Source organism: Podarcis erhardii, assembly GCF_964252035.2.
Source record: "Podarcis erhardii genome assembly, chromosome: 13".
Lineage (NCBI taxonomy): Eukaryota > Metazoa > Chordata > Lepidosauria > Squamata > Lacertidae > Podarcis > Podarcis erhardii.
Window position 1 is genome coordinate 31,660,403 of NC_138502.1, and position 27,411 is coordinate 31,687,813.

Here is a 27,411-nt window from a genome sequence, read left to right on the forward strand (position 1 = left end):
GTGAAGCCACTCTTCCATCCCTTGACCAATCAGACTTCCCAAAAAATAAAGCCCACCCCTCCTTGATTAAGGCCTCTGTGTGGATGTGTTTCTCTTCTCTCTTCTTCCTCGCGGGTCCTTTGCCTGTCAATCAATCAAGGATAAGCGCAATACTGCCCTCAGCCCCAATTGGCGATTGGGCTAGTCAATTCGTGATTTCACGCCTGCGATTGGGCTCTGAAATGACGTCCATCCTTGTCAAAGCCGCTCTTTCCCATTGGGTGAGCCCGACGCAGCAGGGGGAGGGCGGCGATTGGCCAGACGCCGTGCCGATCGGGACGGAGGCAGCTACGCAGGCGGACCACCCGCGCTCTGATTGGTCAAACGGCGTGTGGACCGCGCAGGGATTGGTCGCTCGACAGCGGAGTGGGCGGGCCTCATAGGGCGGTGCCCGGGTTGCTGAGGAGGAGGAAGATGGCGCCGTGAGGGGGGTCCCAGCCGCTGCCGCCTCTTTTTTCTATCCGGTGAGTGAGCCCAGCGGGGCGGGCCCGGGGTCGTGAAGAAGTGGGAGGAGAAACCAAGGGATGGGAACGCGGGGGCGTGCGGAGGAAGAGGAGGGGTCTGTGCAGTGGGAGGGGGGCCTTCGAGGGAGGGGGCCGAGCGCGCGAGCGGGACTGAAGCAACTGGGACCGGAAGGGGGCGGGGCTAAGACGAGAGCCCGCCTCCTCGGGGGACCCATAAGAGAGAGGGGGGAATGCAAGGAGTGGGAGAGGGAGATGGGGCTTGGGGTCGTCAACTGGTTCCTGGGGTCAGAGGGCATGTGGGGAGTGGGAGCAGAGGGGGTTTGTTTGCTTTCCCCCTGGGCTCGGACTTTTAATAGCAACCTGATATCAAGCAGGTGAAGCTGTCTGCAGGTCCTCTGCTTTCATGTTAGCAAAAAAGGTGCCTGTCTCTTGATAAGCTTCTGTATGTTAGGCTGCTCTTGAAGGTACATGAGTGGTAGTAGTGGTAGGTTTACTAGCCTTAACAATGGACAGAAAAGGGGGCCACAGCCAAGGGTATTTAGAAGGTGTGCAGGAGATGGGCAGGGACTGAGCAGGGGGCAGAAGAAGATAAGCACTGGATGCAAAGGTAGCTAACAAGGGAAAGAGGAGCAGGGCAGGGATAAGTGGTTCAAAGGCAGGCATTGAACTGGGGGGACAAAGTGTACAGGGAGACACGTGGTTATTGGGTGTAAGTGATGGGGGGGTCCTCATACCAAGGGAAAAATAGGTGGGTGAATTGAGTTGGGAGGCATTGGATAGTCATGTAGTAGAAAACAGAATTTGAATGTGACGAAGGAAGTGCAGCAACCAGTGGAAAGGTGCAAAGATAATTTGGTGGCATGGAGAAGGATGGGTTCCATATGTTTGGAAGGGCCTAGGTTGTGCATTCGAAAGAAGGAGGTTGATGGCTGTTAAGTCAAGTAGCACAAGTAAAAGGTAGGTATGAGAGGGTGCTTGAGGGTTGATGTGTTGGTGGTTGACTACTGGGTGCACGTATGGGCATGTGGTTATAGCATACAGGGGTATAGTGTACAGGAGAAAGTGTGGGTGGCCCAAGAGCAAGAGAGAACATGTGGTCATGGATCCAGGAAGGTATGGAGAGAGGTGGGAATGACATACATGTGGGACAGTCAGTGGTTATAAGAGGGTGGGCACATACTTAAATAATAGTGGGGAAGCAACAGGCATAAACCAGCATAGATTAAAAAGTCCATTGATTTTTTTCAATAAAAGATTGTATTTTTAATTTGTTGTGAGAATTATAATGTGTCTTTTTCAAAACAACAGTGCAGCTTTAAATGAAACAAATTCTAACATAAGCAACCATTTTAAAGTCTACACTAACTTCTAATGCCATACATTACTTAGGACCCAGGTATCTGCTGGACCATCTTCTCCCATAGCAACCCACAAGTCCATTATGATTGTCACTCGAGACCTTTATTCTGGTGCTCCTCTCTATCTAAACTGTGGTGGGTGATGACTGGAGAGAGCCTTTTCCATGGTGTTTCCTGACTTTTGGAGCATTCTCCCAAAGGAGGGCTCCTCCTGCCCTGGAGACTTGATTAGGCACCAGGCAAAGGTGTTTGTTTCCCCAGACTTTTAAGAACTGCTGATTTAAGCATTTTTAATTTAGAACCGTTAGATTTTGCTGTTTATTTGAATGAGCAATTGCTGCTATATGATTTATTTATTTATTACTAGATGTGGTGTTTCTTACTGTTGGTCACCAGTCATCGACATAAATGCAAGATGTACATTATATAGATAAAGTAATACATTATAAAATAGAATCCATGGATTGTATCCAGTGCTAGTCAGACTAAGGTAAAGGGACCCCTGACCATTCGGTCCAGTCATGGCCTACTCTGGGGTTGCGGTGCTCATCTCGCTCTATTGGCCAAGGGAGCCAGTGTACAGCTTCCAGGTCATGTGGCCAGCACGACTAAGCCGCTTCTGGCGAACCAGAGTAGCACACGAAACGCTGTTTACCTTCCCATAGGAGCGGTGCCTATTTATCTACTTGCACTTTGACGTGCTTTCGAACTGCTAGGTTGGCAGAAGCAGGGACCGAGCAACGAGAGCTCACCCCATCGCGCGGATTTGAACCGCCGACCTTCTGATCGGCAAGTCCTAGGCTCTGCGGTTTAACCCACAGTGCCACCCGCGGTTAGTCAGACTAGAGCCACTGAAATGAATGGACATGACTAATTATTATTTTCAATGGGTTTACTCGAAGTAGAATTTAGTTGGATACAATCCCATGATACACTCAGACATGCTAACTTATAGAGGCCCCTAGGTATACTGAAGGTATGCCTTCTCCCTTTTCCCTCTGGTTCCATATATAGTATCTATCCTCACTGTTCATTTTTTATTTAGTCAGTTGAGACACATAAAAAGTACACTGTAATAAATTGGTTAGTCTCTATGATGCTATAGGACTTGTGTTTGATACAGAACTACCCATTTGGAATTTGTCCCTATTGAATTCACTGGGACTTGCTTCTGTGCCACCAGTTAGGATCCCCCTCCCCAACCACTTTAGACTAAGCATTCCCAGATCCTCAATCCTTTCCTTGTGCCTTTTTAGAGTCCCTTTCCCACTCTTGTGTCTGCTGGCGCAACATTCTCTAAAATTGTACTCCTTGCTGTCTGATGTGGGATGGTGCAAGGAGAATCTTGAGGATCCTACCAATTGAAATAAGTGGTTTTGTGGGTCTCTGGTAACTGGGTGTTTTTTTTAAAAGAGTCTGAGCACTAGTTACTATGTACAAATACTGATTTCACACACTTGTTAGTTATTCTAATGGAATGAGGGAAACCATCTCAAAGATCTGTCATTTCCCATGCACCCCCAATATAAGTGCTTTATGCAGTATACACACTAGACTTTCCGGGGGATGCCAGTCTTTCCTCTGGAGGAGCTCAAAATTAGCTATTGAATATTTGGGGGTATCTCCCATAAGCATGGGCCCCTTCTGCACTTAGGAAGTGGATTCAGTGGTGACTTGGCTAGTTCAAATTTTTTATTGCTTTTTCTGTCTGAAAGTGGGAGGGGGGCATCCAGATCTTTGTGGCACTCAAAGAGGAGCTTTTTACATCTGCTGACCCGTGCTATTTCCATAGCCTAGTCAGAACAAAGAGTAAAAGAGGACTGTTGCCATGATCTTGCATTGAAATATAATGTTGTGTGCCCTATTTCAGTCCATCAAACACTTTTTGTGTTTGTTCTCCACTAACTTCAGTGATTTCTTAGGCTCTGACTTGGGCTTGGTAGCTTTTGCTCATAGGTAAGTAGCAGACATGTTAATCCTGGCCATGTATCATTTAAATCAGAATTCAGGTTGAAATCCTAACCTCACTTGCCTGGAAGTAAGCCCCATTGAATTCAGTAGGACCACAGTTCAAGAAGGACACTGACAAACTGGAATGTGTCCAGAGGAGGGCAACCAAAATGGTCAAAGGCCTGGAAACGATGCCTTATGAGGAACGGCTAAGGGAGCTGGGCATGTTTAGCCTGGAGAAGAGGAGGTTAAGGGGTGATATGATAGCCATGTTCAAATATATAAAAGGATGTCACATAGAGGAGGGAGAAAGGTTGTTTTCTGCTGCTCCAGAGAAGCGGACACGGAGCAATGGTTCCAAACTACAAGAAAAAAGATTCCACCTAAACATTAGGAAGAACTTCCTGACAGTAAGAACTGTTCGACAGTGGAATTTGCTGCCAAGGAGTGTGGTGGAGTCTCCTTCTTTGGAGGTCTTTAAGCAGAGGCTTGACAACCATATGTCAGGAGTGCTCTGATGGTGTTTTCTGCTTGGCAGGGGGTTGGACTCGATGGCCCTTGTGGTCTCTTCCAACTCTATGATTCTATGATTCTATGATTCTGAATAGGCATGGTTAAGATTACACTTTCATCACCACCATCGTGCTTTCCTATATCAAAATCTGTTCACTTTCGCTCAGTATGATGCAAACAAAATCCCACCTCCCCACCAGCAAGACTCGCAATATACTTTCCTAGGCAGCTGCTAGCTACTCATAGCCCCACATGGTGCAAACTAAACAGCAGAAGTTTAAAGCAGGCAAGAGAGCAACCACCTCCTGCAGAAAAAAGAAGGGGATGTGGTTATTTTAACCATGCACTGGGAGTCTAGTCCATGTCAGCTTGCTCTGCTCTTGTTTATTTGTGTTTGAGACTAGGGTGGATGCTACTTTATCCATGGCTACCATGCCAGTTGGCAGAGGTGCCAACTTGAATAAAATATTGTGGGGGGCCCAGGTAAGCCCCATCCCACATAATTGATCACATGACACAGTGCACACACCCCATTTGAATGGAAATGTCCATCAACTTTGTGGGGGCCTGGCCCCCTCAAATATATTATTGTGGGGGCCAAAGCCCCCATGGACCTAGGAGTTGGCTCCTATGCCAATTGGAAACCATATCAAGACTTCCACCAAGACTTTTGATTCAGTGTACCCTGTAAGAGATGTCTGGTCTCTTGGGCATTGGTCACTTTTTGAAATGCTAAACATGCATTTAGAGCAGGGGTCAGCAAACTTTTTCAGCAGGGGGCCGGTCCACTGTCCCTCAGACCTTGGGGGGGGCGGACTATATTTTGGAAAAACATAAAAATGAACGAATTCCTATGCCCCACAAATAACCCAGAGATACATTTTAAATAAAAGGACACATTCTACTCATGTAAAAACACGCTGATTCCTCGACTGTCCGCGGGCCGGATTGAGAAGGCGATTGGGCCGGATCCGTCCCCCAGGCCTTAGTTTGCCTACCCATGATTTAGAGGAAGTCATTACACCAAGGATAGGGAACCTAAGCCCCTACAGATGTTGCTGGACTACAACTCCCATCATCCTTCACTATCAAATCATGCTGCTTGAGGCAGGCAGGACTTGGAATCCCAACAATATATGGAGGACCACCAATTGCCCACCTATGCTTTACATGGACTCTTTGATGTGGGATCCAGTCCTAGAGACAGCTGCAAAGACACAAGTTAGGGTACATGTAAAGGGACCTTAGTACTCTCCACTGAGCAAGCATGGGCCAATATGGCTGAACTTTTCCTTTACCGGGAGAGACTTGCTTAGCTATCTGGGAAGTGAATTGCTGCCCATTTTTTCTCCCCGCATGCATTTGAATGTGGGAAAACTATTAGCTTTCCAAAGGTCTTGGGCAAATTGGTGTTTCTCAGCCTAACCTACATGACAAGATTGTTGTGAGTGTACATGAGATAAGAAATATGAAGCACCTAGTTCAGACTGCCTCTAGTCGCCTGTGGTGATTAGTATGTTCCATTAGATGAGGATAAGAGTGGCGAACTTCATTTGTACTGCCAAGCCTCATTTTCCTGGTTCTCAGCAGCAGGCAGCCCTGGGATGATGGATATGCCTTGAGAGTTGGATGGGCAGGATACAAATTTGTTAAATAAATCAAGAACACGGTTCTCCAGATTTAGGCTATGGATAACATTTTTTTCTTGGGACTTCTTTCGCACATTTTATTCCATCATGGAACCCAACGCTGCATATGGGTTGGTTCCCAGGAGGTCTCCCACCCAGACACAGACCAGAGGCAGACCCTGCTTAGTTTCTGCAAGGTAGCGCATTTGTGTGCCTTCAGACCATACCTTAGACCTGTGATCAAGAGATTTAAATATGCTTTAAAAAATGAAAATAATCCTAAGGCTCTCTGATTTTTGTGGATATTGCCATTGTGGATGCAGGCCTCAGTAAACAGTTAGACATCTTTCCTTCTTGCAGATACAGAGGACAGCATGGCTGCCACTGCTGCTGTCAGTCCCAGCGAATACTTGCAACCTGCTGCTTCTACAGCTCAGGTAGGTCTTTAAAATGTTTGTGGCTTAGTAGCGTCACTGCATGAGGAGACAATGAAAGCTGGTTCCAGTTACAGGATAGCAGTGCTTGTGTGGTAGGGTCCTGGGCTGTAAGTAAAGAAAGCATTGACTGATCAGCTTTTGTAGAACTGAAGCTCAAAGGCAGATGATTCACTCTGCAAAGAAAGCCTAGCTGACAGTCAAGTCCTCCCAGGTTTCCTTGATCTTGCATGTTCAAAAAAGCATGTGGGATATTACTGCTTCAGAATTCAGGTGGCAAATGCTATGTTTTAATGCTCTCCCATGTGAAAGTGGTTTCTGTGTAGAAAACATGTCAGAGAGAAGGCTATGTCAGAATGCTCTCCTCTTTGTAGAAGCAGGAATTCCCCCACCTCCTGCCATTCTGAAGTGGTACAGTCCCAATTTGGCTATTCCATGTTTTCCTTTCTAAATGTGTAATTGGTCCCAATACATGTTTAATGCATACCCACCCTTCAGGTTGGGTCGGATGCCCTATATAAATATTCCTTGGGTCAAGTAAGCACCATTCCTGAACATTTGGTTGATGAGCTATTAACTAACGGAGGCGCTTTCCCCAAAGCCTTTGCTCCTGACAACCCTTTCTTTCCCAGATGATAGCATCTGCTTTAGCAAAAAAATGAGGCAGAGAAAGGTATTTGCATTCTATACGTCTCCTGGCCCTGATCAAAGAAACGAGAGGGCATGTACACCACAGGGATTCAGAATCCTATGTGAAAGAGCCCAGAACCACCCACTCAAAACACACAAAGGAGGTGGCCTGAAAAAAGCGTGCGCTGCTGTGATTTGCTGTAGAAGTTAGAAAGGCCTTTTAAACTTGGAACTATTTTTTTTAGTGTTTTTGGTTTTTGGTTTTTTTACAAACCCAAGTTTAAGAAGTCTTTCTAGCAGCTGTGGCAATGGCACAGGCATGGCTCTGAGAGAGACGGCAAGCTTCTGGCAGCTGCCGTGATTACTCCTTGTGGGGTGCTACCGATCATACAGATCCATCATTGCCATGTGGCTTTTCTCCACTGTTAGCAGTGGCCTGGAGGAGACCTCATGCCACTTTCTAACCCATGTGGCAAACAGGAGTACCAACTTGAATAAAATATTGAGGGGGCAAGTAAGGCCCGCCCCAAATAATTAATCACAAGACACAAAACACACACACACACACACACACACACACACACACACACACACCATTGCATGGCAATGCCCATCAACTGGGGGGGCAGCCCCATCAAATATTTTATGGGGGGCACTGAAGGGACCTTGACCCTTAGGAGTTGGCTCCTATGGTGGCAAGCTACTGTATAAGTACAACGGGGGGGCATCTGCCATGTAATTTCAGTTTCGGGTGACTTCTTTCTTGCTTGACGTTTGTGTAAAGTTGGCCTGAGAGAAGCATTTTAGGTGCAGAATGAACAGGAGCATAGATACTCTCTTTGAAGCACAGTTAATGTTCTGATTCCAGCCCTCTTCCTTTGTGTGAATGTTTCAGGAATCTCTTTTGTTTCCTCGCTGTCATCAAAGAGCATCTCTGTTTGCACTATAGGAAGCAGAGGTCTCTGAAAACTCCAGAATGAATATCCCCTGACCTGTTTTCATGTGCTCTCTTGGCGACGGAGAGAAATCAGCATTTATATGCTCTTGTTCTTCAAACGTGTGTGAGAGCAGTATTGAGGCCAATGCTCCTCAAAAACCCCACAAAAGCTTCTGGTGTTATTCATATACAGCAGGAAATGAAAACTTTGTTCTTTTTTTGGAAACATTATAATGAGGAGCAAGGCATGGCTATATCTTAGCTTCCATTTGGGCCTCATAGAGCCTTAATGGAAAGCAGAGGACAGGAAAATGCCTGCAATCAAGAGACAGGGGAAGTCTGCCTGCAATGTGGAGATGACACTGACTTAACTTTATAGGACTGTTGGATTTCGAGACTATGTAGGTGGAGCACCTTAGGCACTCAAGAGTGCAATATATTGTTATTCTTAGAAACTACACTAGTTTGTTGAAGTCAAATTCAGTGGTGAGATCTTATTTGAGAATGTGGTACTGTGCACCCTTAGAACAAAGCCCCATATCTTAGTTGTGGAAATTAAGATACTGCCCACACATTGGGCTTCCTTCCTTTCCAGCTATGCTGTGCTGAATCTGAAACAACCTGTTTGTTTCCAGCCTACCTGTAACACAACTCTTCTGTTCCTGTAGGATTCTCAGCCATCTCCACTAGCCCTGCTTGCAGCCACATGTAGCAAAATCGGTCCTCCAGCTGTAGAAGCAGCAGTTGCCTCTCCTGCGCCTCCTCAGCCTGCTCCTCGGAAACTGGTGCCCATCAAGCCTGCTCCCCTCCCGCTGAGCTCCAGCAAGAACAGCATTGGGATTTTGTCATCCAAAGGGAACCTCTTCCAAATCCAGGGGTCTCAGCTCGGGACATCCTATCCCGGTGGGCAATTGGTGTTCACTATCCAGAACCCAACTGTGATCAACAAAGGGGCCCGCTCACCTGCCAACATCCAGTACCAGGCGGTTCCGCAGATCCAGACGACATCAGGGCAGACCATTCAAGTACAGCAGAACTTGGGCAACCAGATACAGATTATTCCCAGTACCATCACCCCTTCTTCCTCTTCCTCGTCAGCATCCTCTTCCTCCTCCTCAACTCATAAGCCTGTGCCAATCAAACCTGCGCCCGCTCATAAGACCCCACCAACAGCTGTCCATAACGCAAGCAACGTGGTCAAGTTAACTGGCACTGGTGGCAACGTCACGCTTACCCTGCCAGTGAGCAACCTGGTGAGTGCCGGGGACACCAGTGCTCAAACTCAGATCGTCCCAGACAGCCCCTCCAAACCGAGCAAAAAGGCCCGGAAGAAGGTGGTGTCCTCACCCCAGGCAGCTGCGATGGCTGTGACAGAGCAAGTGGAGACGGTCTTGATAGAAACGACGGCCGACAACATCATCCAAGCAGGGAACAACCTGTTGATTGTGCAGAGCCCGGGATCTGGGCAGCCAGCGATGGTCCAACAGGTGCAAGTGGTCCAACCCAAACAGGAGCAGCAGGTGGTTCAGATTCCACAGCAGGCTCTGCGCGTGGTCCAGGCAGCCTCGGCCACTCTTCCAACCGTTCCTCAGAAATCCCCACAGAACTTCCAGATCCAGACAACTGAGCCAATTCCCACTCAGGTATTTGGGGGTTTCAGTTGCAGGTCAAGAATGCCTGGAATTATGGGGTAGAATTGGGGCTGGGGTGGGAGGAATTCCAATCTTCTAAGTGTAGTAAAGTACATACCCAATGGATTGTTTGTTCATTTGAGTGTGTCTGTATGCATGTGCACATGCATATAAAATTTAGGGAGTCCATTTTCTCAACCAAAATATAAAAAATGCTAAGGTTATGTGCAAATTATTTAGCAAGCAGTCTGATCCAGTAATTTTCAGTCGGCGTGAAAAAACATATTTCTGTAGTGGAGCCTGCAGTGCTTGGAGGTGATTGCTGTCCCCCGCCCCCCAACATCCCCAGACATGGGTACTAAGCTCTGGTTCCCCCACCTCACCCCAATAGCTTTATTCGGATTTAGTTCTGTTGGTTATTTTTTCACTTCTAAACTGCCCCATCTCTAAAGTTCCTGACAACATGAAAATAAGATGTCTACTTTCACCAAACCTCTTAAATCACATTTAATATGTTTTGATTTATTTTATTTTACTTATTTATAGAATTTCTTTTTGCACCCAGTGTAGCTTACAAATAATTAATATATATTTTTTATAAAGCATCCCAAACATTTTTTTACTGCAGTCAGGGGGCCAAGAAAATTAGTGAGGGTTGCATTTCTGTCGTGCCATATACCATGTTAAACCTTTTAGTAGTAGTAGTGGTAGTTTTGGAGCCAGACTTGTTGTTCAGGATTAAAAAACAATTAAGTTATCTGGTGATATTAATGTCTATATTGCATTAAAGTGAAATAACTACATTTTTTTTTTGAAATTGCCAAAAGTGGAATGGTGACAAGTGTATAAGAGAGTACGCTTGCCATAAGGAATTATCACAGTGATAGGGATAAGGTATAATATAGGGAGGTGGGGAGCCCATGTTCATTATGATGAAGGTATCTACACTAATGCAGGGATAGAAAATGTGTCTGTATTAAGAAAGTGTTATATAATCTACAATAAAGCTATAAAAGGGTAATGGGAGACCACCAAAATGGGAAGCTGCAGACTGCACGCTTTTTCCTTTTTGTGTCATTTGTTTAGGTCTATTTCAAGACGCCTTCCGGTGAGCTGCAGACAGTGCTTCTGCAGGAAGCCCCAGGTGTAACTGTGGCACCTTCTTCCACTGCCTCCTCTGCCACTTCCTGCAGCAGTCCTGCACCCCGCAGCTCCCAGACAGGAGGAAGTACCAAAAAGACCGGGGCTCGCAAAGAACGCGCCCTGCCAAAGATCGCCCCTGCCGGAGGCATCATCAGTCTCAATGCTGCTCAGCTTGCTGCTGCTGCTCAGGCAATGCAGACCATCAGCATCAATGGGGTGCAAGTTCAAGGTGTTCCTGTCACCATCACCAACACAGGAGGTAGTGTATGTGATATGTAATGATCCTGCGATGAGCAGCATATCCAGATGGATATATCTTTCCTGGAGGGATATGTGTTGTGTGTGTTTTTTTAAAAGGTTTGGGACAACACCAGGGAAACATGGAGAGAAACGGCATAGAGACAAGGGAGACTAGGACAGCCATAGAACAAAACTGAATTTAAGTGGAATTAATTTCTGAGTACACTTGCTTTAGGGTTGGGCTGCCTAAAGGATGTCTCTCTTGTGCCCTGCAGATCTTGTTGCACATAGTTTACGGCACATATAAAAGTTGATATGGTAGGCAATGAAACCCTTACTGCTTGAGGTCCCTGTTTCAAGCTGCTTTTCATAATTATCTTCCTGGGTAGGAGGTGCAAGCTTGGGAATGTATTGACCTACTTACCTGGAATGAGGACAAGTTGCCAAATGGATGCTGGAGAATGGCTACTTCTGATGGCCAAAGCAGCCCCAAAATATAGTGGCAGTGCTGTTATGCTCAAGAGTGCCGGAGGATCTTCTGGCTTTTGTAAGGCATCCTTATGCTATCTCAACTGCATGTGTGGTGTGTCCTTGCACATACAGCTATAATAGCACCACAGCACCCTTTCTGCTTTTGTACACTTGCTGACTGGGGAAATAAGGAGTCAGGCAACACTTATTACTTCTGCTTCTCTGAGGCAGGTTATGAGAAGCTTGGTGTTCATAATACAGCAAGATGTCAGAGGAAGCAGTGGGATGTGGGGAGCAGGTAGGGCTGTGAAGGAGAACTCTAGCGAGAACTAAAACCAGGGTCGATAGAGCTGATAAGGCTGGGGAGAACCTTGGTGCCTGGTCCCAGGCAGGAACGAAATCCTGGCATTCAGAACCCTGGATCGTTCTTCAAGCCCAGTGCAGTACTGACATGTAGAAAGGCAAGGGAGAAAAGTTTCAATGAGGGGTCTGTGATATCTTGGCCTAACTTTCTATGGAGCTTTAGTGGAGTAACTGTACCTCCCCCACTGAATCTGGGCATATCTAAGTTTCATCCATCCCTTTTCCTGCAGGCCAGCAACAGCTGACGGTGCAAAATGTCTCTGGCAACAACCTAACCATCAGTGGACTGAGCCCCACCCAGATTCAGCTGCAGATGGAGCAAGCACTCCTGGGGGACCTACAGCCCGGGGAGAAGAGACGGCGGATGGCTTGCACTTGCCCCAATTGCAAGGATGGGGAAAAAAGGTAAGGGAAGAAGCCCCTAGGCCTCTCAACAAATTGCTGCTCTGGCAACAAATGCTTCTGTTCCTGCGTTAGGATTTGGGTGGCAGCAGCAGGGTGGAGATTATTTCCAGAGGAGCAGCTGGGTTACTACTTGGTACCAGTTAGCAGTGTTGCTGCTACTTAAGTCATCCTTGGAGAGCTAGTAATCTGATCTGTGAGGTTTCACCAGGGCACTCTGCTTTGAAGTCAAGTGTTCCCAGGTCTTTGCACAAAAGTTAGACCATGCACAGTTTCTCACCCCTTTTATTTCCCTCCAGGCTGGGGGATCAGGGGAAGAAGAGGCACATCTGCCACGTGCCTGAATGTGGCAAGACCTTCCGCAAGACCTCCCTGCTCCGGGCCCACGTGCGCCTGCACACAGGCGAGCGCCCTTTCGTCTGCAACTGGGTCTTTTGCGGGAAGCGATTCACGCGAAGTGATGAGCTACAGCGGCATGCCCGGACGCATACAGGTGGGTCGTCTCCTCTCTGCTTCTCTCTCCCACCTGCACCCCTGCTCTTTGAGTCGTATAACGCTAATGGATAGGAAAAGCATTTTATAAATCCTAATTACTCTGGCATCTTCTCTGAGTCATCTGTATGACAACCATGTAAGGCAGGCATGGCCAAACTTGGCTCTCCAGATGCTTTGGGACTACAATTCCCATCACCCCTGACCACTGGTCCTGTTAGCTAGGGATGATGGGAGTTGTAGTCCCGAAACATCTGGAGGGCCAAGTTTGGCCATGCCTGATGTAAGGCAAGCCTATGAGGCTGCTGTCTTTTCACAGATGGAGAGCTAAGGCTTGAGAGGCGGTGGCCTAGCTCCTGCTTTGAAGGTGAGCCTGTATTTGGGCTGTACTATTTCAGGTTGGGGGGTTCCTCACCTGATTAAATGCTTCCTCATACAGAAATTAATTCCTCCGTATAGAAAATTAGATCTAAGGGAGAAGTGTTCTAGTCCAGCTTTCCCCAAACCCACATGTTTTCTGTGTGCTGGAACTTTATATGGAAAAGTGTTGAGTTATATGTGTCCCCACCCGCAGGCTTGAGTGGTGTAGCTCAGAGATGAGAGTTTACTACCTTGGAAAGGACTAAGTTAGATTCTTGCTTGAGGCCACCCAGTGAGAGACTCCTGGGCTCACAGGTCATAGTTATAACTACCCTACACCAATTCTTCTCTAAAGCAACTGCCTCTGCGTTCACCCAAGCCTTAAGCATGTTGCTGTTCAAGCATAGCTGCTGGCACCATAAGTATTGCACAGCTACTGTGGCCGTACGGTGGCTGCTAGAAGTGTGGTGGAGATTTGGGGCTCAATATGTTGTTAGATTAAAACTCCCATCATCCCTGACTGTTAGCCATGCTGGTTGGAGCTGCGGGGAGATGGAGTCCAGCAAGGAGAACCACAGGCTCCCCAGAACCCTAATGTAAATATCTGTTATAAGCTTTGCTTAAAGAAGGCACCCCAAACAGCAGGCTGAGACTCCTGTATGCTCCCTGTAGCACGCAGGACATGCGGAAGGTGATAAGCCATTCTTGTTATGAATGTCTGTATATGTGGTTTTCATTTACTTACAAAAGCTAATGGCTTCATTCATTTTTCTGAAACCTTTTAAAAAATCAGTCCATCCAAGCCAAGTGCCTATCACCACATCTTGTGTCAGTAAACCCCACCAGTTAATTTACACGTTTGTGTGAACTTGTATCGCGCATGCCGATGTCGCTCTCGTTTCCTTCCTTTCGGCAGGCGACAAGCGTTTTGAGTGTGCCCAGTGCCAAAAGCGCTTCATTAGAAGCGACCACCTGACAAAGCACTATAAAACTCACCTGGTCACCAAGAACTTGTAGGGCTGGGTGCAATCGGAAAAGGAAAGGGAGCAGTGTGGGTGCCGGCGACCTTTTGCCATGAAGGATGGTCTCTGCGAAAGGACAGCGACATGCCCAAGCAACCCTCCTGACTGGGACAACATCTGCACAAAGAAGGGAGTAACAGCCGCTGTTCTTTCCATCGGATGACCTCCGCCTCCTTGCACACTCTGTCAGAACCTCTTGGAAGGTGCATCAGACGCTGTGGTTTCAGTCTGGGATGAAGGAGAAACAACGTCGCTTCCAAGCAAATTGGCTAAAAATCAGCACAAAGCCCAATAGCGGGCAGGGGAAAAATGGGGGTGGGGAAGGAGTTAGCAAGGCAAAGCGCATCCACCCAGTGGCCTGAGGAGCCCACCAAGCGAATGCCCTGCTCCGCCGCACCAAAGGGCCTCCTTGTGTGTTTGATAGTAGCACCAGCGAAACTATACCCCACTTGTAATCTTGATTCCCTCTTCCCGCCCACCTCTATGTGCTTGTGAAACTTTTGAATGGTGGGCAGGGAAGCCGCCCAAAATGGGACTCTCTCTGCACCCCCAGCACATTCCTACTTTATATTTAAAATTATAAATATCTATAAATATATATCTATATCTATATTAAAAAAACAAAACCTCCTTAGGAAGCCCCCTGTTTTTTCTACGGAGAAGGTTGCCTTATATTTTCCTCCAAATTATGTATTGTGAGTTTTTTGTTTTTTTTAATTTAATGATTCCTCCTTTTTTAAAAGAAAGTCTCACTCCAAGGAAAGATGCAGGCACAGTCCCAAGCTGTTGTGCTAAGGCAAGAGCTCTGCACCCAGGCCTGTGAACTAAGGGAGTGGGGTGCTCTTGTGTGTACACACAGAGCTTTCTACGGTGTGCAAGCAGCAGCACTTTGCTCAGGAGAGTGGAGAAAATCTTATGTGTGAACGGGATCCCTTGTTCGTTTGTAGTAGAACTGATGGGTCAGAGCCATGTGCCCTGATGCAGACAGCCAGGAGGGCCAGAGAAATCTGCTCTTAACACATGCAAGGCATTTGGCAAACCCTGTGGTGTATAGCATGCAATTCAGCACTGAACAAAAGATGCAGCTCCATGTGTGGAAACAGATTGTTTTTAATGCATTGGAGTGATGGGCTGCAACCCAGTGGGAGGTTGCAGACTGCCGAGCCCTATTGAAGTTAGCTAATTATTTGTGTGCCGAAATGCAAGCATTGTTTTTCCAGAACTGAAGGGTGTTCTCTCTCCTCTCTCCCTCCCATTCACCTTATGTTCCATCATATTTCTTTCCAGAAAACTAGTATTTCCTCCCGCTTTTTTTTCTAAAACAGAAGTCCGATACAGCCCCTTTTGTGTATTATAGTGTATATTGTATCATAGACTATATATTGCGTTATGTGTTTCCTACATGTTTCAGAAGCATACGGCTTGTTATTTTTGAGCTTTTAAATTAAAAAAAAAATCCAATTTATTTTTTAGTTGTAATGGCTTGAAGTATGTTTTTCTTTAAGTGGCAATTCCTTGCTGTTGTTTTTAATCAATGCTATGAAATTTGGCTGGCCAGTGTGACGCCAGCCCAGAAGGGGAGGAGTGCGGGGGGGGGGGGGAGAGAAAAATCACATTTCTTGATAAATCCAATCATTGGAAGCAAATCCAGCCACAGTTTGGGAACAAAGGATCGTTTTGCTTTGCTGCATTTTAAAGAATGAAAGAGCAAGCACATTTAGGTGGCTTGTTGAGGTATAAAGAGGTTTTGAGACTATATGCAAGTGATCGCAAGGGCGGCTCCAGAATTTGTTGTCAGTTTAGTTTACAATGCAAAAGCAAAGCTTAGTTGGCCAGGATGTACATTTTGATTTTAAGTTTTCTCTCTATCCTACCATCCTTTTGTGTACAGCATTAACAACATTCACAGGTACGCTTTATTAATTTCATGTATTGATATGGCCTGTGGCTGGTGTATACGTTCCACAGGAACACACAGTGCTGATGTATTCAAAATGTTGAGCATGTTGTTGTTGGACTTTGCACACAATAGCGGCAGGGTAAGTCATCATGGGACTCCCATTTCAGGCTATCCCCTGCCTATAAAACAAGCCTTAGACTGCAGGGCAGGCAAGGCAAACTTGCTTATACTTTGTGGATTCTTTCAGAGGCTCAAGCCAGCAGGAAGTTCTACGGCATACGTCTCACTGAAATGAACAGAAGGTATATTTCAGTGGGGCTTGTACAGAAGAACTTCCCAATGGATTGTATGCTCTGGTTAGCTGACAGGAAGCCAACTAATCTTCCAGTGTGTGGGCTCAGAATATACATAATTCTTCCCACCAATCTCCATCCTGTTGCCCTCAAAGTCTTGCACATCAAGGCCTTTCCACCAACTTGGGAAAACAACCGTTTTGAGAGGTGGGCAGGAAAGAGAAATAAATGAACCCATGCTGTTACACTCCAGTTTGAAACTTGTCTTATTTACAAGAAATATAACATTGATTAGAAGCTAGTGTCTTGCCATGTTTTTGCTTCAGTAACAAGTGGCTTCCACGGTTGACTGTCTAGACCAGTTTGCAGGAGATGAGGGTTGCAGAGGAAATGGGTGAGAGCTCATATCCACCAGTGGGTGACTTTTTAAATGGATATGTGACTTACCTTCCCACCTTCATGAAATAATAGTGATTGAGAGGACCGTGGGCAAGTTACAAAGCTAGTAGCACCAAACAGTTTGCAGCTGAAGGTAAAACTGAGTGTGAGCTAGTAAACTTAAAAAACAAGTAGGAGTGAGGTGGTCCCATTTTGGGAGATGCTAGTGGATAAGAAATTAGAATTATGGTTCTCAGGTAACAGAATAGGGAAATCTGTTTTCAGACTGCTTTACTGTTCTAGGCAAACACGTAGCTCAGAAAATACTTGGGAGTCAAGTTCTCATCCAGACAGGCCCATCTATTCAAGGATTCCTGAAATGAAGAGTTCTGGGGTCATCCCACTTGCTGAAATTTCCAAGAGAGACATTACAAATTCCATCCTCTCTTCCCTGTCCCCTGCACTGGCAAGTTAAGACTCAATCCATAGGAACCTGGTCTCTTCATGATCTCCATCTGCCACTATTGCTGCACAAGAAGGAACCCAAATCTGTGTCATCCTGGTCTCAAAATGGGTTACTGTGCTACCCTTTGAGGGCTTCTTGGAAAATAGTGGTTGTAACGCCATTCGGTCCACTTTGACAGTCCGGGTCAATCATTTTCTTAACTGCCCTTCGGGAGGTCCCACATTTACTGTTGATCACCGCATTGAAATTGCAGCCTCTGCCACACGTTTTGGTGACGTACTCTGTAGGTGGGGGTGCAAGCACAGTGAGAGAACAGAAGCAGAGGCTTAGTTCAGTGTTATTCCTGGTGACACACAGGAAACATCAGTTCAGCTTGTATGTTTCCAAACCAGTCCAAATTCTTTTCCAAGAAGAATGAATGCAAGTGAAGCACACAGATCTTAACGTGTTTTCATGATCCAAATTTTCAAAGAATTAGGAATTTTCTGCAAAAGCCAACAGTTAGGAGGGTTTTGTTTGTTTTAGTGCAGCCAGTTTATTTGTAAAGCTTTTTTTCTGTGACCTTTTTAAAAAAATCATGTATATTTAAAGAAAAAGTTGAGAGGTCATAGCTTTGCACCAAATATTACGACATAAGCTTACAACCTTTTGTCACCCTATAAAAGCCTATAAACACCTGATGATGATTCAATAATAATATAAGCCAAGTTCACAAACGTCCCAACGGTTTCCGTGGCTACACATTATCTTGGACCAAAACATGACAAAAATATCTTTTCTCAACATAGCTCCTATTTTCTTGACTTCCCTCATCCTAATAATAATTGCAGTTTCACAAACCCCTTGATCATACAGCGTAAGTTCAAAGCACAGTGTGTGCAGACTCCAGTTTTGTAGGAAACATTATTTTAAAATATAAACTAAACTAAGTTGTATTCCATGCAAGTCACAAAGTAAACCCACTGAAATTAATGGACACAACTTAGTTTGAGTCAGGCCTTTTCTGCAGCGGCTCCCTGTTTGTGGAATGCTCTCCCCAGGGAGGTTTGTTCATTTTACATCTTTAGGTGCCAGGTGAAAACGTATCTCTTCAACCAAGCCTTGGTCTATGGCCTTCTAAATGTGTTTATGGGGGAGGTGGGGGGTTATTGTTTTATTTTTGTTTTAACTATTTTGTGCTTCGATTCCTGCATTTTTATCTTGCGGACCTCCCTGAGATCTTCAGATGAAGGGTGGCATATAAATTTAATAAAAAAATAACAGTTGTATACAGCCAAAAGGCCTTTTAAAAGCATACTGACTGTGCTTAGGGGATACACAGTGGTTTTAGATCACCATTGAGGTTGAGAATGAGGAGGAAGTTTATAGCAGAATTTCTAATCTGAGTGTAAAGCAAATTAGGTTTAACAGCTAGGATAAAAAGGCACTGCCCCAGTCTTTACCGAAGAGGAAATACTGTAAACCTCACACTTTGCTTTTCCCTATCAGCACTATTTAAGATCTCACCACATCCCCTACCTTTGATAGCATTTACAACAGCAACCGGCAATGGGGTGGGCTTCTCCATGGTTATGTTGTTGTGGGCGATGCGCTGTCCAGTGGCCGAAGACCGGGCAAGAGTTTCACGAGAGAAGAAGTAATCCAACAAGCGTCTGGTCATCAGCTCAGGCTTGTCGGTGGAGACTTGGGATAGGTCCTCCAGCTGGTGGTGGGAAACGTAGACTTGCGAGTTGGGGACCAGTTCCAGCTTCGTCCTCCCATTCTCCTGTCCAATGGGAGGAGGTTATGTTACTCTATAAAGCTGCGCTATGATGTTGAAGCCCCACCCCCTTTCTCCCACTCTTGCATCTAAGGAGGCTAGACTGTGATGCAGCAGATCCATTCAGAACCAAGCTGAGGAGTATTCAACCGGCTCAAACATTCACTGACATGCAACAGCAGCAAAGCTATGCTCTACAAAACGTTAGCTGTAGTCAGTCCAGTTCACACAAGCAAAGCCACAGTTGGGTTTACCTTTTTGGTATTCTGTGTGGATTTGATTGTGTTGAAACCTACCTGGCAGGAAATTGTAATGTTTAGTAGTTGTATAATCAGGGCTGAGAATACTAGGCACTCAAATCTAACTGAAATTCAATAACAGCTCATACTCATTTTTAGAAGAAGAACAGGGAGAGGAAAATGTAAAATCTAGCACACCGCCAGTATCTCTCTTGATAACAGAGATGTAGGTTGGTGTGCATGTTCAGGACAACATTCTCTGCTTTAAGGACAAATCCCGGCCCAACTCCTGCCTCCATTAAAGAAAGACAACATGGGTCACACTTTGAGAGATTGAAGTGAAGCATGTTGTGCACATATCTTGATATATTTCTCTCTTCGGAGAGCAAACATGCTTGACACTACAGGTCCATTTTCAAAAGCAGCAGGGCAGTTAGGGGACAAAGAGGAAAATTTCAGAATATTATATGGTGTCTACCTTGGCGATTGAGATATTTGAATATTAGTTGGTATACACTACTATCAATACAATTCTATATTCTGTATTTTAAAGCTCAGTCTGTACACCTGTTTCCCAAAGGTCCAGGAGGAAAGCTTCTCAAAACATAGGTGCTTCATTGTTTGATTCTGTTTACCAGAGTCATGAGGAGGTGAAAGGAGATGCAACTCGGCGGCAGCATCAGCCATGGCCTGTGCATGTCTCTCCTGATGTGGAAAGGCAAGCAACTGCCACTACTTGACTCAGACTAGTAAAGTCCAAGTGTCTGAATGGAATCCTTGACTCCTACCCTCTTGAAAACAGGTGGTGAATACAGTTTTGAACTTGACATCCAGAATGACACCCTGAACACGTGCACCCATTTTCTTTCCGATACCTTCAGAGCTGATGCAACATTGCATTGCTTTGTATGTGTTTCCTGCTCGCTTTTTGAAAAGGGCAGGAGCATCAAGCTAGATTCTACATTTCAGGGATGGTGTCCAGGGCCTAGTTAAATGGTGGAATTCAGTGCCACAAGATGTAGTGACAGTCACTGATTCAGATGGCTTTACAAGGAGATTAAACAAATTTGTGGATGATAGGGTGGGCTACCAAGAATCATGATGTCCCCAGGACCAGAGGGAGAATGTCGCTGAATATCTCTTGCTGTGCAGCAACAGTGGGAGAGTGCTACTGCCCTCACATCCTCATGGTGTGCTTCTCAGTGGCGTCCGTTTCACCATTGTGGGAAATGGGATGCTGGACTATATATGCTTTAGGTCTGAATCTGCCGGGCTCTTCTGCTTTCCTTATGAATAAGCACAGTGACTCTCACTCCACTTAACCTTCAAGGCTGGTACAACATTGCATTGTATTTTGCACTTCCCTCCTTCGGTTTGAAAATGGGTTGAAGCTGCTATTAAAACATAGAATATAAAATTGTGGCCTGCATGGCTGTTTTATTCTGTTATCTTAATGTCCCAAGGAGTTGTTCCCAGACAGGCACTGAGAATGTGGCATACCAATCAGCCAAGTTAAACAAAAGGCCTCATTTAATGGCCAGACACAGGAAGCTAATTCATAAGGCATCAGGTCCCTGGCTCTCTGGGGGCCTTAACTGGAAATGCAAGTAACTGGTTGCACTCTGCCACAAAGCAACAGCTCAGTGGCACAGTTCTGCCTGAGTTGTGGTGCACGTGTGCGAACCGTTTTCCTCCTGAATCAAACAGAGACAGGTCTTGCTTCATGCCACCCAATGTTCCCTCTGAATGAACGCCTTACAATATGTTTAACATCATTGCAGCGTCCGGTCAGAGAGAGACTTCTTCCCCCATCACCTACCTCCACTGGCAATGCCCATACAGGTGACTCATCAGACAGTGTCTCTTGTACATGGTTGTCCCATGTGCTGGTGGCATCACTGAGCCCAATAGGACTTCCTGAACCATCTCCTGCATTTATCCAGGGTGACAAGCCACCTGGTTCTGTGTTCAGTGTCCTCCAACCTGGTGAGATATGTGGCACAGTGGCTGGCGCGTACCTCTGATCTTCCAGAGAATGTGGTGGCTGCAGACTACTGACCTGAAAGAGATACAGATACCTGGGAGTAAAGAAGAAGAGAAAGAGTGTGGTATATAGACTTACATAGGAAGCTGCCTCGTAACAAATCGGATCATTCGTCTACCAAGCCTGACATTATCTTTTTTAAAAATAATAATGTTTTATTGATTTTATGTACAATCTTTACAACAGAGAACTTTACAACCAAAATAAACCTTCACAACAGAAGACTTTACAACCAAAATAAACCAAGATAGAAGCAGTAACATGACTCTCATGTTTTCATTTGTACTAAATTCTTCTCAGATTTCCTTATTTTACTATTCTTTAACTTAAATCATCTTCTTTTAATTCCTTGTTCTTAACCTAAATCGCATATTTGTCCTCTGTAATTTTCCAATATTGCCTTATACCTCCCACCCTCTTTAACCATTACTTCCCTTCACCCATGTGCAATCTTCTCTTCATACTGTTATTTCTTGTTGTGTTGACAGCTATTAAATTTGTTTTTCTATTTGTATTGTAATATTCTCTTGTATTCTTGCGTACTTCCAAGCCTGACATTATCTACTCTAACCAGCAAGGGCTCTCCAGGGTCCTTCACACTACTTGCTACCCGATCCTTTTAAAATAAAAACTAGAGAAGTTGGAAATTGAAACCTGTATTCACACAATCAATGTCAGCTGTTGACCTGGAAAGAAAACTTTCTATTCTTGGGTACTTTCTATCCTTGGGTATAGAGGCAATAATTTTGTCAACTACCTACAGGCTGGTCCTGAACTATAAGCCTGAGACTCTTGGCTTTATACCAGAGAATTGTCATAAAGATGACAATTGTAGTGGAATACTAAACCATAACAGCTCTCATTCACAATTCCACTTTACTCTTCAAAGAAAAAAACAACCAAGTGATTATTTTTTATCCCCTTTACATGGCACCTTTACCTGTGAAGGTGTGACATTCTCCAGCACTGCCACCAGGCTTTTGAGGAACTGAATATTGTTTTCATTGACATCTGGGGAAAGAAAAGCACATACAGACAACAAGAACTGTACATCAGACAGGATTTCTGGAAAATCTCTCAGAAAAGGAGTGTGTGTAGTTATCTTCCCATGATGTGCTACCTGGATTTGAGAGCAGACACCTGTGGCTGCTGTTTTTAAAAGCATGGTAAACCCACAACTTATGTGGCAGTTACATTGCAGGGATCGTGTTTAAAGCCAAAATTGTGTATAGTCAAAACACATTGGGTTCAATGATAAGTGAGATTGCCAAAGCCCTTTTTCCTGAACATCCAACCTCTTTCTTCTTCTTCTCCTCCTCCTCCTCCTTTGCCAAGCTTATAAAACAGAATGTGTGCAAATTAAATGTACATAAGTTGCAGGCTTACTGTACTTCCTATCTGGATGGGATCACATGGATGTTTTTTTCCTACCCTTCCCTTTTCTCGGCAGCGCTGTCTGCTTTTCCTTTAGCTTCAACATATATGAAGAGACAACCAGCAGTGCTGTAGGGTCACCTCAGTGGTAAAGTTCAGCAAAGAAGAAAAGTGCAACATGCCCGATGCTTGCAGTTATTATCTAAGCACAGCTATGGCAGACCTCTCTTGTCTGCATGCACTTAATAGACACAACAAGCAAGTGATTGGAAGCGGAATTTTCAACCGTGTGGATTACATTGTAAATAATCAGGAAGCCGTGGAAAACAATAGACGACTTCATTTTGCCCAGTGGGGAAGACAACAGAGGTACGGTACATGTATGTTTCCCACTGCAAGGCACATGGCAACTCAGAGCAGGAGGTGGCTATATGAAGTGACAAAAAGGCCCAGGGGGAAGGGTTAAATTCCCCAGCGCTGCGGGCTTGACACCACCTCCTGGGTTGCAGTTTACACTTTATATAACTTGTGGAGGCCCTGTTCCCATAGCCATATTGGTAAGGTAAAGGTAAAGGGACCCCTGACCATTAGGTCCAGTCGTGGCCGACTCTGGGGTTGCGGAGCTCATCTCGCTTTATTGGCCAAGGGAGCCGGAGTACAGCTTCCGGGTCATGTGGCCAGCATGAATAAGCCGCTTCTGGCGAACCAGAGCAGTGCACGGAAATGCTGTTTACCTTCCCGCAAGAGCGGTACCTATTTATCTACTTGCACTTTGATGTGCTTTCGAACTGCTAGGTTGGCAGGAGCAGGGACTGAGCAACGGGAACTCACCCCGTCGCGGGGATTCGAACCGTCGCTGACCTTCTGGTCAGCAAGTCCTAGGCTCAGTGGTTTAACCCACAGTGCCACCTGCATCCCTAGCCATATTGGATACTACCCCTAGTATGCAAGATCATCCTTTCCTCTGTTCCTCTCACACCACATCCCTTGTTGAGACGTCCTCATGGACTGCCTCCTTTTGAAAATTCCAGTACAGACACAAGAGAGCGCTGGTGTAGAGCTCTAATCCCCCCATTACAAGCAGCATTTAGGTGTTATTTTTGGTTTTTTTACCAAAGAGAGGGTGTCCCGTTCCCAGCACCACCCTGGCTGGTGCTCCTCCTCCTCCTGCACTGTTCCTGATGGACAGGAAGTCGTTCTGCTCCTCTAAGTTCTGGGTGAGAGCTTTCAGCTCACGGTTCTCCAGCTCCAGCTCCTGGATCCTCTTCTCCTGCCGCACAGCAGCCTCCTCCCGAGACGCCAACACTCTCCTCAACTCTGCCACCTGCCACTCCAGTTCTCTGATCAGTTCAGCGTACAGACTCGTCACTCTGCTGTTGTCCGTGACCGGCGTGCATTCGTGAGTGTTTTGATGACAGCAACCCATCAGCTGGTGACTCAGTGACAGGGGTTGTGACAAATCCACTCCTGGTCTGGCAGGGGCAGAGATGGACATGTAAGGGGCTGCATGGGCAGCCTCAGGATTTTCTGGAGTCCTCCTGCACTGTGGCATACTGAAAGGACACTGGTTATGGAGATCCAAATTCTGGAAGACTTGTCCGTAAGACATCCCCTGTAGTTCCGGGACTGGAGGGACTGGAGGGGCAAGGCTTGGACTCATGTGTCTTCTACCAGCAAGCTTGGTTTTTTTCCGGTTTATGCCTTCTTTGAATGAGCATGTTAGGGGAGGGCAGGCTTTTCCAGCGCTCCTTAGTGGTTGGGTGCTGGAAGCAGACAAAAAGAAGGAGGAAGTTTCAAGAGAAAAAGATCTTGCAAAGCCTGGAAGCAACTACCACAGAATGACTCTTATGAATCGGCTGTGCTGCTTTTAGGTTCCCCAGAATCTTCCCTGTCCGTTCTTGCAGGGGGGGGGGGGGAGAACTTTCTTTTCATTAAAAACAGTAACATGAAAATGACTAGCACTCATTGCAAAGGAAATCTTGACACAGGGGAAAATAGTGTCCTTTCTAGAACAAAGACTTGAGTCTGAGTATTCCTTAATTGCAGACGGCCCATTTGAACTCATTAGTAACCTGCATGGTCCCAACGCAACACTTGCTAGTGAGGACACTATCCCTCCAAACTGCTCAAAGTCTTGTTATCTCGCCTAAATTGTACCCCACCTTCTATGCTGCATGGCTCTCCTACAACTCCCCCCCCCCCCCATCCTGTCATTTTTGCAATATGAATTCCTACTGCAACTCAACATTACCACTGGAATGTCATTTTTCATTCTTCTGATGGCCCTTTACAAGCACATCCCACTAGAAAATACCTGGTGACAGTATTGTGCCTGGACTTTCTCCATACCTGACACATTCTTCAGCCACTCGTCGCTGAGAGGTCAGCCTGTGGGGCTGATGAAAAGTGGAACTCTCCAGAGTGTTGCCTTTCATTCTTGCTTCCTCCTGAAGATTATCATCCATACGTTGCTGCACAGCCTAGGATTAGGAGCTGGCTGGGTCCGTACACCTTCAGCTATTGGTCCCCATCTTTGAAGAGGCCAGCACCTGCATCAGAAACTGTCAAGACCAACCCTTAGTTTGAGCCAGAGTTTGATAGAATTTGTTGTCAGCGAAGACATGGGAGCATGTAAATAAATCCAGAATGAAGTGTTTCAAAGCTTCTGCAAGGGTGCCTGCCCTGGTCACCAAAAGCCTTCTCCCACGAGTCTGAGTTTAAGGCTACATATATACCATCCATTTTCAACATATTATTTCAACCAAAGATTCCTGGGGACTGTAGTTTACCCCCTCACAGAGCTACAGTTCCCAGCACCCATAACACACCAAAGTTTCTACATTTTTTTTAAAAAAAAATTAATAAAATTTTAATAATACAAAACAATCTGCTCCTCATCTTGTAGAGGAGACAAGGAGAATCTAAAGTATAATAATAATAATAACAATAATAATAATATCTGCCAATATAGTCCATCAGGTTTTATTGTTCATTTATGCAAACAAAGGCAATGATGAAATACAAAGATGTCTCGCAGTAACTTACAAAATTTTGGGGCTGCTATGAACATTGTGGACTTGAATTTTGATACTTCCCATAATTCTTTGGTGGAAGTAATGCACTTCAAGTGTATGGTGTGGAAGAAAAAAGGGTTTGCAGTACAGGACTTCCCTATCCTTCCCCATTATTCATATATTGTTTTACCATACCTTGCTTCCATTTCTCCCCCCCCCCCCCACACACTCATAGATCCCCTGTTCTTTTTTGCCTTCTTGTTCCCCTCCCCTCCTCCTCTTCCTCTTCATTGCCATCCTTCAGCTAGGCCTTAGGGCTTTGAGGTCTAGGACACTCTTTCTGATGCCACACTAAGATGCCATCAAGCATCTTCACAACAGGGTAACCAAAACCAATCTGCACAACCTGGCATTAGGATCAATGTCTTCTCAGTCAAGAGGGCATAACTTAGAAGTAAGCGGGATCTCTAAGACATACCATTTTACAAAACTTAAATGCTGTTAATGTTGCTTCAGCAGAGTTTATTTCTTTCTTTATTACATTTACGTTCCCCCTTGCCCCCAAGGTGGTCATGTGCCCCCCCCATTTTTATCCTCCTAACAACCCTGTGAGGTAGGTTAGGTTGAGAGCCACTGACTGATCCAAATGAGCTTCATGGCTGAGTGGGGCTTTGAACTCTGGTTTCTGGTTCTTGCCCAACACTCTAATCCCGTGGTTCCCAATACGGGGCACACACCCCATAAGGGAGCAATTCGAGAATGAGTTATTAACAGTTAATTGCCTTTTAGGCCTCCTCCACATGAATAGGAGTTCACTTTTTGCATAAAAAGAATTATATGTCACCGGCGGGGGGGGGGGGGTAGGGTATCAGGATTTTAGAGATGCTTAAGTGAGGCATGGACAAAAAAAGGTTGGGAACCACTGCTCTAACCACTATAATTTTTTTTACTGCATTTTGTATGCAATTATATATAATATATATGTCTAAAATTGTACCCAAGGTGGTGCACGCACACACACACACACACACACACACACACACACAATTTTAGAATTCAATCAATCAATCCAATCGCAAGAACTGCAGTATTATTATTATTATTATTAATAATAATAATAATAGACTTTATATGCCGCCCTATACCCGAAGGTACTATTCCGTTTCTTTCAAAATCACAGCTCTGGGACCTGTTTCCAAACGCAGGGTTGACACCTGGAACATATATTGAAGAAAAAAGAGTGCCACTGGGCATGTGCAGACTACACCTCTCATTTCTAGAAGCAGCACTGCGTCGAGGCCCCACGAGCTTCCCTGAGCAGCCCCTTCTCACCCCAACTGCCGGGTTCTGCCTTCCCACCCCAAAGAGAGAAGGGTCCCCTGTACCTTTAAGAGCACCTCCATAGGGTCTGTTTACAAGCTTGGCGCAGCGTCCCCCGGACGTCACGCTCGGCTGTCCGCGCCTCCTTCTGCCCTTCTCCTACTGGCAGCGGAGCTCTTTCCTTCTGCCTCCTCATTGGGCCGCCTTCCACCGCCTTCCCATTGGCTGCTGAGGGGAGGCGCCTTCTCGCCTTCCCTATAGACTTTTCAGAAGGTAGACTAGTGACGCGCCGCCCAGCTTCCGGGCCGAGTTGGAAAGTTCATTACCTGTATCGGTCAAAACAAAATAAAAAAATTCCTTCCAGTAGCACCTTAAAGACCAACTGAGTTAGTTCTAGGTATGAGCTTTCGTGTGCATGCACACTTCTTCAGATACACTGAAACAGAAGTTTCCAGACCCTTCTATATAGTGAGAAGGTGGGGAGGGGTATTACTCAGAAGGGTGGTGGGAATGGGTGATTGGCAGATAGCTGTGATGAGCCTGTTGA

The 27,411-nt window shown here is 45.7% G+C and overlaps 2 protein-coding genes across 4 annotated transcripts; one reads left to right on the forward strand and one right to left on the reverse strand.

The window, feature by feature from the left end:
- The first annotated feature begins 372 nt into the window (after positions 1-372).
- SP2 (Sp2 transcription factor) lies at positions 373-16,517 on the forward strand. Of its 2 annotated transcripts, none has more exons than XM_081837881.1 (7): positions 373-503; positions 6,313-6,389; positions 8,622-9,596; positions 10,671-10,986; positions 12,032-12,206; positions 12,503-12,696; positions 13,972-16,517. In XM_081837881.1, exons 2-7 carry the CDS (start codon positions 6,327-6,329, stop codon positions 14,070-14,072), a joined length of 1,824 nt encoding a protein of 607 aa, XP_081694007.1. In that variant the 5' UTR covers positions 373-503; positions 6,313-6,326; the 3' UTR covers positions 14,073-16,517. The 2 variants fall into 2 exon arrangements, with proteins under 2 accessions (XP_081694007.1, XP_081694008.1); XM_081837882.1 differs by lacking the exon at positions 373-503 and adding an exon at positions 730-1,460.
- A 1-nt stretch (position 16,518) lies between these two features.
- LOC309328073 (uncharacterized protein) lies at positions 16,519-27,149 on the reverse strand. 2 transcript variants are annotated; one of them, XM_081837976.1, is made up of 7 exons: positions 26,930-27,149; positions 24,880-25,091; positions 23,644-24,293; positions 22,097-22,167; positions 20,932-21,171; positions 18,633-18,879; positions 16,519-17,395 (listed from the first exon to the last, which is right to left on the reverse strand). In XM_081837976.1, exons 2-7 carry the CDS (start codon positions 24,993-24,995, stop codon positions 17,232-17,234), a joined length of 1,488 nt encoding a protein of 495 aa, XP_081694102.1. In that variant the 5' UTR covers positions 24,996-25,091; positions 26,930-27,149; the 3' UTR covers positions 16,519-17,231. The 2 variants fall into 2 exon arrangements, with proteins under 2 accessions (XP_081694102.1, XP_081694103.1); XM_081837977.1 differs by lacking the exon at positions 26,930-27,149 and adding an exon at positions 26,812-26,897.
- Between the last annotated feature and the right edge of the window lie 262 nt (positions 27,150-27,411).